Source organism: Takifugu rubripes, chromosome 16 (assembly GCF_901000725.2).
Source record: "Takifugu rubripes chromosome 16, fTakRub1.2, whole genome shotgun sequence".
NCBI lineage: Eukaryota > Metazoa > Chordata > Actinopteri > Tetraodontiformes > Tetraodontidae > Takifugu > Takifugu rubripes.
This window is the reverse complement of record NC_042300.1, coordinates 4,751,855-4,761,044: the sequence shown is the minus strand read 5'-3', so window position 1 is coordinate 4,761,044 and position 9,190 is coordinate 4,751,855. Positions and strand designations below refer to the sequence as shown.

The 9,190-nt window shown below is 46.7% G+C and overlaps 1 protein-coding gene across 3 annotated transcripts; it reads left to right on the top strand.

The window, feature by feature from the left end:
- Positions 1 to 2,291: 2,291 nt before the first annotated feature.
- On the top strand, positions 2,292 to 8,400 carry LOC101068024 (potassium channel subfamily K member 13). Of its 3 annotated transcripts, none has more exons than XR_003891403.1 (4): positions 2,292 to 3,282; positions 5,493 to 6,280; positions 7,315 to 7,595; positions 7,911 to 8,400. XR_003891403.1 is itself a non-coding variant. In XM_029850063.1 (4 exons), exons 1-4 carry the CDS (start codon positions 2,946 to 2,948, stop codon positions 7,468 to 7,470), a joined length of 1,200 nt encoding a protein of 399 aa, XP_029705923.1. In that variant the 5' UTR covers positions 2,292 to 2,945; the 3' UTR covers positions 7,471 to 8,400. The 3 variants fall into 3 exon arrangements, 2 of the variants coding, with proteins under 2 accessions (XP_029705923.1, XP_003971503.1); XM_029850063.1 differs by having other exon boundaries at positions 5,493 to 5,968; positions 6,050 to 6,280; positions 7,315 to 8,400; XM_003971454.2 differs by having other exon boundaries at positions 7,315 to 8,400.
- Positions 8,401 to 9,190: the final 790 nt, after the last annotated feature.

The following is a 9,190-nucleotide window of genomic DNA, read 5'->3' as shown; positions in this document are numbered from 1 at the left end:
TTATATGCTTCTCCTGATTAAAATACTTTATCTGAGAAGAGCAATTCACATGCAGAGCAGGAACGTGGGGCCCGACAGCAACCTGGTCGCTGAGATGGATGGAGACATGAGGGGAATAAAAAGGACGTGGCCGTTCTGCTTGCTTTTGTATTGTTAGCGTGTTCTCCACTTCCCGGGTAACTGTGTCGGAGATGTTGGTCACATGTTTGAAGCTGCTAACGTGCAGAGCGGATGCTTGTTTGCAGCTCCAGCGTGACCCTGGTAAAGCAGCTAATGCTCCAGCTGCAGGCTGAAGAGATTACAGCAGTGGTCCCCAGCTCATTGTACGACAGAAGTAGGGTCAGGGGTCAGACTCCCGTCTGAATCTAGTTTTAGGACAATAAATAGAAGCTTGCACCTCTGCAAATGGAAACACGTCCATTCATGTCACCCTGGTTTACTAGAATGAGCTCACTCCAAATTTAGAATATCTGTAGGGCTAAACCAGTCAGTGTGGTATCTCATGCACTTGTGTGTGGGACGCCTAATGGCGCTGCTTTGAAGCAGGGTGAAGAGGCACTTATGGACTGATGACAAACGGTCCTGACCTTGGTCGAGCATCACCGCGCAGGAGCTGAAGACGCCTCAGAATGAGCCCAGGAGGTGCGACTGCGCAGGTTACGCTTCTAAAAAGAGAATCAGTAAACCGAGGTTCCAGGATGTCTTCTCGCTGATCCCTCATTTGAATATCCCCAATGTATTTCCATGGAAACGGAGCTCATAACAGACAAACAGTAAATTGCATAACATAATTACATGCTTCAGGTCCTGTGTTAATGAAGCTTTACCAATAATTCTCCCAGATCTTGTTCAGTCACAGTCTGTAAGCAGAGCACATATAAAACCATGTTTATCCCAATACGTCTGCGGTTCTGCCACTTTCATCCGGCTTCCAGTTAAATTTAAAAACTCATCAACTGATGCCAATTTATTACGGGAAAAAACCAACCTCAAAATCAAAGTCTTTTACTCACATCGTTGGTGTTTGTTCCACCCTGAAGAATGACAATTAAAGGTTTATGCATGGTTGTGTCGACGCATGAGAACGTGCAGATCACCTTCCAGGCCATGTAGACATTATTGATGTGCAACTGCTGGCCTGAAATGCACCAACACGTGCACGCGTACAGTACTTACACGAGCCACGTCGGTGTGGGAGAGTGAGGTGACTGGATCCCCCGTGACTTCTCCATCTTTGGAGGCGTTCAATAACCGGATCCCCAGACAATTATCTGCTGGTTGTTTTTGAGAAACAACATCTTCCTCATCCTCATCATCTTCATCATCATATAGAAATATTGTATTACATCTGTAGAGTTTAGCAGCCTTTATCACATGGAACTGTAGATTGACTCTAAAAATAGAGCAGTTATTTCCTCCCGTTATCATTGATTATGAATTGATGGTTTTGAACAGTGAGTCTGCACCCAGAGCGGCTGTTAGGAGAAGAGAAACACCCTCCAATCAGCCTCTGTATGATTGCAAAAGAGAATATCAATATAACAATCAGCAGAGAGCCAAGGTGAGACCCAGGAGACATTAGGCTGGAATCACTTTTATTAAGAATCATTCTGCACCAAAAGTTTTCTGATTATTGACAAAAATGTCTGGATTCAGTGTTGGTGCAGATTGTTCAATTGCTCACAAAATAACTTCCTCCTTTCCCCATTTTTGTGTTCTGTTTCTCAGGTTCTATTGTCCCTCGGGCTATAATTCATCTACATTTAGAGCTTTTGATCCATCAAGTCCACCTCCTCTGTAGTGAAAACGGGTCATTAACCAGACTATAGTTGAAAACCATCTCCTCAAATCTAATTATCATTTAAAAAAGGTTTTAGCTGCTCTCCTGATAGCTGGGACCACAAACAATCCCAGGTAATGAGCTGGATGTTCAAAGGCAGCCAGTTGTTCTGTTGCACAAGAGTAATTACAGAGAGACACAACTGGAGCTGTCCTCTACTGGTTTATAGAACACAATGATGATGACCCTCACACTCGTGAATACATTTAAATCTAATTACTCCACGTGATACAGTTTATTATCGACTGTATTCAAATAATAAAGTCTCAGAATTGTTCAAAATGGTCATCAGAATAGACAATGGCCAACTGAAGCCAGTGCATCACGTCTGACACTGCCCCCCTCCCCTCCCCTCCCCTCCCCTCCCCTCCCCTCCCCTCAGCGCGGCCACATCCCGTCCTTCTTTAAACTTTTGATCTTGACACACTTCTGGTTGAGTCTGAGTGAAACAGCGCTCCGCTGAATTATTTATATGGAGCCGCGGATCGCCGGTGACATTTGCTCGCCTCGTCCCCCGGTAATCATCAGACAGCAGCCGCGAATCCCTCATCAGAGAGCGAGAAAGGTCAAGTGATATTGATCTCTCTGTACAAACGCGTTCCGTATCGGCAGAGTCAAACTTCCGGGCGGCGGTCCTCGCGGGCGATCTGGGGCCATTTCGGGACTCGTAAACAGACTTTTGTGACACCTGGAAAAGGTGTGGGAAAAGGTGAACTGGAGGCAGGACGGCGGTGGCAGGTTCAGCCCGTCAGGCAGCGGTGCGTAAAAGGCGCGCACAGGGGAGGAGACTGCTGGAGAGGCTGAGCCACGACGCAGCACGACGCGCTGCATCCACTGGTTGCTCCGCGACCCACCGAGCTCCTCTCAGCATCTTCGCAGCGCAGATAGAAGATTCCAGCCGGAGGAGATGGACAGAGGAGGGAGCGGGTGCGTTCACACGCGCAGGTTGGATGTGGACCAGATAGGACAGCAAACGCAGCCTCGGGCAGCTCGTTTCTGACTGTTTTGCACTGGACTTTTATCCGATGTGCGTTTTTCTCCGAGTCCACGATGCCACAGGTCCCTCCCTGGCGGGCGGCAGCACCTCGGTGACCACAGCGACATAATGGCATGCAGGAGCGGCTGCTGCTGCGGCTCCACTCCGCTCAACGAGGATAACGCCAGGTTCCTGCTGCTGGCGCTCTTCATCATCGTCTACCTCCTGTGCGGAGCCGCCGTCTTCTCCGCGCTGGAGCAGCCCATGGAGCGGGAGGCCAAAGAGCGCTGGGCGCAGAGGTTCGAGCTCTTCAGGGAGAAGTACAACCTGAGCAAGAAGGAGCTCAACAACTTCCTGAGGAGCTACGAGGAGGCGAACGTGGCGGGCATACGCGTGGACACCATCAGACCCCGGTGGGACTTTACCGGAGCCTTTTACTTCGTGGGAACGGTGGTGTCAACTATTGGTGAGATGGGGAGATTTTTAAAAATGATACTGCTGCTGCTCTGTCTCATTCTAGAAGATAAGTTCAGTGGGTCATAAATATCAGCATCTGCTGTATTTTTGAAAATGGTTACATTTATTTCTCTTTTAGACTTCTATTTAGTGGTCATCCATCTTCAGTAAGGCTACACAAATGAAACATGTAAGCCAAATATGGAAAAACAGTTTTATGTCGAGTTAAGTTGCAGTTTGAAGCTGTTTAATGATTCAGCTGCACCTGACGGAAATAATCAGCTCAGACGGTCCACTTTCCCAAGATTTGTCTGTTATTTGTGTCCCTGTCAGTAGACAGAAACAGGCTTAACCACCTTGATTTTAAAACTATTGATCCTGTTTGGTGGCCACCCTGCTTCCCAGGTCGATATGTTTTTCCTGGATTCTGTATACTTCTGTCCATTAGGATGACAGCTCCTCCGATTAGACCTGTTGAAACGACTCCGTCCACCTGAACACTGCGTGTTTGCAATAGCTGGAAAGAAAAAAAACTCCAAGTTGGAGCCCATTCTCCATTGGTTTTCACTTTTTTTCATTCCGTTCTGCTCAGCACTGCTTGAAATTTCTCTCCTAAGGCCTTGGAAGAGTTTCCCTCGGTGCTGATGTGGCTTGTAAGGGAAAATGAAAGTGTCACAACACCTGAAGCCTCCTCTCAGTTCTGCCAGGCCCACATAGAAGTGCTTTAATATCACTGTCAATGCTTCTAAAGCCTGATCTTACTAAGGAATAAATGCATAAAGTTATAGATTCCAGGGCCTCAAGCTGCAAAATCCTTCATGCAACTCTGGATTTATGTGTGTGGGGTCACTAATGAATTCATTTTCCTTTTATGTAACCATTTCTCCTTATTTTGACCTCAAAGATCAAAAAGTTAAAGCAGGTGCTGAAGGCCAACAATGCAGACGGACGGTTCTACAGGACCCAGAAATTAAGGTTAAGTCCTTGTTATTAAGCTGCCAATTGAGAATATTTTGACTTTCTATATGCAGATTTTTTTTCTCCAATCAGCTCCATCTCTATGGCAACACCCAAGCGGCCAACAGATAACATGATTACACCCATCAATCCTAGAACTGAACGAAATTACACACAGACCCTGATTTCCAAGATGAAAGTTCACATCTGTCACAGACAGAACTCGGTGTCCAAGTGCATCAGTAAGGATAATGTAGAATAAAGAGCTGGCAGAGGAGTGCACTGCAGCTCAGGCCTCGTGCACAGAGGATTTTCACTTTTTAAACGTGCTTATCTCTCCAATATTCTTACAGTGATTTGAACTCTTGCGAAAGTTCAACGCTGATGCTAGAATATTCTGCTTGTAACCATAGCAAACGTTCCATCTCTGCAGACACAGCACACTATTTTCTCACATTTGTGTGTATTTTTTCAACATAAACTCATCGACATAGCTTACGAGCAAGCTAAACGCTAATGAAGGAATAAGGTATCCGGCCCCGTTAGTTAGAATCAAAGGTAATGTGGAGGTAATCACAGCTAGTTCTGTCTTGGTTGCGGTTCATATCTTGCACGCAGCGTTTAGCCTTTATTATTTTAGTGTGCCGACCGAGCTACAGAGTTAAAACATTCAACAACGTTGTCAGTGCAATAAAACAGAAGAGCAACGCTGGCAAATAGAACGTGCTTGGCTGAGCTTCAGCGTTAAATGAAGGGTGAACACCACTGAGATAGGCCAGGTCGATACGGAGCGGCCACTCCGGCCACTGTCGCGATACACAACCCTCCAGCTTTTCCAGGTAGAAAATATTAAATGGGTTCCAATCATGGTGCAAATTATAGGCACCGAGATACAGAGCGGCCAGAGTCGGGGGTACTTATGCTTGGCAAACTGACACTGATTGCAGCAATATGCTTGGACCTCAGCTCTCAAAGCGTGACATGCAGCGAGACGAGAGGACGTCACTAATGGCAACCTGGTGGTTGTTTGCGCTCTTTTTGCTCTGAAGAAGAGGAAAGCGGTAATAGGGGCAGTTTTAAAAGGAACTGCAAACAAAAACTGCCTTATTTACCTGCAGCTAGGGTACGATTATGAAATATAAGAACAGTTCCACACATGGAAGAGTTGTGTTACGTCACTGTTGCTACACGTGATAAGCGGAGTTTAGCAGCTGTAGGCTGGAGGCAAACATGAAACCGCTTGAATCTGAAACTCTGTCGCAGGGTTTGGGATGACCACTCCTGCCACCATCCCGGGCAAAGTCTTCCTGATGTTCTACGGTCTGCTCGGCTGTGCCGCCACCATTCTCTTCTTCAACCTCTTTCTGGAGCGCGTCATCACCGTCATCGCAGTGGTTCTCAAGTCGTGCCACAAGAGACGCCACAACAAAGCCGTCCTACCCCAGAACGGCCAGCAGCTTCCCCAGGGTGGTGGGGCGAGTGTTGCAGGGGGGAGCAGAGGAGGGAACAGGGGGGATCTGGCAGGCTGGAAGCCTTCAGTTTACTGTGTCCTGCTCATTCTTGGAGTGGCAGCCATCTTGGTGTCCTGCTGTGCCTCTCTCATGTACTCAGCAGCGGAGGGCTGGGGCTACCTGGACTCGCTCTATTTCTGCTTCGTGGCCTTCAGCACCATCGGGTTTGGGGACATGGTGAGCAGCCAGCGGGTTGCCTACGAAGGCCACGTCACCGCCGTCTACAGGGTCGGCAATTTCTTTTTCATCCTAACCGGCGTCTGCTGCATCTACTCGCTCTTCAACGTCATCTCAATCATCATCAAGCAGGTCCTCAACTGGCTCCTCAGGAGGCTCGAGGCGCCCTGCCGTTGCTTTTTCACCAGCAGGGGTCACCACCCACACCGACACCCCAGACGGAACGTGGTGGCCCCGGGCCACCTCCGTACCCGTCGAGACCCCTCCATTGAGACGGACGCTGTCAACGATAGCGAGACTGACAATGGTCGAAGGATGTCTGGGGAGATGATCTCCATGAGGGATTTTCTAGCAGCCAACAAGGTGAGAGCCTGCAGAGCTGTGAGACAGTGGGATGTTTTAATGCAAACACAGATTGTGATAGTGGGAGTTTAGAGGCGTCCTTAAGCCCCTCTCCTGATTCAGAGAAGCTAAGGTGGCTTCTGGGGAACAAAAGACTCCATGATTGCATTCGCAGTTGCTACCAATAGTCCCAATAGGGCATGTCACAGTTGATGTATTCACATTTAAGGTCAAGAAATTGTTGGTTCAATTCTAAATAACTTTCATTGGAGCATCACTGTTGCTCCCCAGATTACTTAAATGTGGAATTTAAACAACACCTCTGAATATTAATGGTCTTTCTGCATCACCATCGCACCTTTAGAAATCCACTCAGACACCCAAAGGTTCCACGTTTTCAGCTAGAATCAACTGTTCAAGGTCAAGATCCTGTGCGATCGGGGTCCCCCAAATGAAATCAAAAGATCTGAAGTTCAGATTAATTAACTTAAGGGTTCTAACATTGAATTAAGTGCAGAAGGCACAGTTAAGGTGCGAATGAAACCAAACAGATGACACTAAGCTCTTGAGACAATTTATTACTATAACTGCAGCTGAAGGCAAATCAGCTCTGTCGCCCCCCTGTGGTAGGAGTAGTAAAGCTCATAAGCCCCTCCTCCAATTAGTTGTGGGTCATATTTTCTCTTGTTTATGGTAGTTTTTAATGCCCTTGAATTGTCAAAAGTCCTAAAAATCTTTTTTTGTTTTAACTTGAATTTGAATTTGTTACTGAATCCCATAGAAATGGAGCAAGACATCACAAATTTTCAGGAATCTCTGATAAAATAGGGTATGGTTCCCTCCAGGTACATCGAGGATGATGTAATGGTTATGACTGTCACGAGTCTGACTGGATTATTTTCAGGCTACTCAGTTAAGTGGAGGCACCAAAGCAGAGGTGAAACACCATCTGCAGCTATGAAATCAGACCTCCCCGGCACCCTGGCATTGTTACACTCTACAATCTGAGCATTTTCTCCTCTGTTGACTCGTTTGTGTCTCTTTCACGCCTGCAGGTCAACCTGGCAATTATGCAGAAGCAGCTCTCGGAGATGGCCATCGGGCATCCGCGTCAGTCCAGCTCCGGCTCGCGTCAAAATGGGTTCTCTGGAGGGGTGGGAGCCCTCGGCATCATGAACAACCGCCTTGCAGAGACGAGCGTGGACAGATAGGAGAGGCGGAATGAGTCGTTTCATGCAGGACACAGTATGAAAGCAGAGATAAAACGGCCTCCTCGCACTGCAGCACACAATCAGATGCACAATGTCGTCAACGTGGTGACTGCAGCCAGGAAAACGTACACAGGCCATGTTTTTGTCTTCACAAATCTTAGGATCTAATCTGGTTACTCTAGAAAATTTGCACTTCTGCTTCTTGAAATTAACAAATCACCTCTTCTCTATCAATCCAATGGTATTGACTTGTTTTGTGAATATAAATAAACTTAGATATGAACACTGGCTCTCATGCATAGAAAATGGAACCCTGGAGCTCTCTGTGCCCCAAATGTAGTTTTTTCTGCGGAGCTCTGTGCAGACCAGAATTCATGACTGGCTTCTTTTCCATCGACAGCAGGCTGTGAAACCGAACCCTTCTCCTGTCATTGATTAAGGAATCATACTTTGCTGGAGTCTCCCATCTGGATCACGCTTGGTGTGTTGGAATGCTCTCCCATGATGAATTCAGTTGCCATGGTGATAAAAACAGGCGGCCTGGAGCCCTTGGATTCAAGCTTTCGACCTGATGCACTACATGTTCCTTCCCACCAAACTGCTCATCGTAGTAGTTTGCAACAAGCCTCAGGCTGTACTTTTATCTGTCACTGTAAAGGACATCAGCTTGGGAAATAGTTTCAATAAAACTGCTGTCGCTTGGTTCTGTGTCTGATTAATCACCATTGATGCAGAATATGCAAATACAGCAAGAGACTCGTGCCGACTCACTCCTGCACATCATTCACGAGTGCGGCTACACTACATTCCTTTCCCAATAGCATCTGCCTCATTCGTTGTTTTCCTCCATTATGTAGACAAATAGAGGCCCAAATCTCCCCAAACAACCTCATTACAAACAAAGCAGACCCGATTCTCCGGCTCAATGGGTGGTATTCAGAGTCTGAGATGAAACCTATTTGGTGAAACTGCTGTTTACTCTGTGATTTGCTGCACATTATCCAAGCGCAGACGCAGATACTTTCACGCCGTGATGTTGTCCAGGCCTGTAGGTGGTTGGCATTAATGCGGACTAAATGAGTTGGATATGATTTCTGTAGCTCTTGTTTCCATAGAAAGCGCATTAAACGGGACAAAGGATGAGTCTGTTGATATAATGATGGGAAAGACGGCGGTTCGTACTGTGTTATGCTTGAATGCAGACATGCAAAGACAGAATGATTCACTTGTTTGTTTTGTGCAGAGGGAAGGGAAGCGAAATACAAACAGCTACAGTGTTGCTGACTGGTTTATACACCTCATCTGATCCTCCCTCTGGAGATATTCATTGCACGTTAAATTGGTGCAATTAATGCAAACTGCATTATCCATTAGCTTTTTTTTGCTGAATGAGTGGGTGAAGGGTAAGGTACGCATGGACTTTCACTTTAAGAATATGCATGAGTTGTGCTAAACATTTTTGCTCATCAGTGATATTTCTAAGTTGCAAGTTCCAAGTAGCCAAATCTGCGTTTGTATTCTGCAAAGGGGATCTGCTAATACCAGACAGAAAGGCTGAGGAACGCTCTCACTCTATGGCAACATTGCTCCACCACAGCCTGAGACCACAAGCTCACAACCAGGCTGTTTACCATCCAGCATGATTGACAGCTCTATTATAGGTTCTCTGTTATGTGCACTGTCATTGGCACCTCTGCTCCATTTGCAGTCATCTCCACAT

Coding starts and splice junctions, on each gene's coding strand:
- LOC101068024 (XM_003971454.2), top strand. CDS start 2,946: ATGGCATGCAGGAGCGGCTGCTGCTGCGGCTCCACTCCGCTCAACGAG. Junction 3,283..5,492: donor AACGGTGGTGTCAACTATTG/GTGAGATGGGGA, acceptor ACTCTGTCGCAG/GGTTTGGGATGACCACTCCT. Junction 6,281..7,314: donor ATTTTCTAGCAGCCAACAAG/GTGAGAGCCTGC, acceptor TCACGCCTGCAG/GTCAACCTGGCAATTATGCA.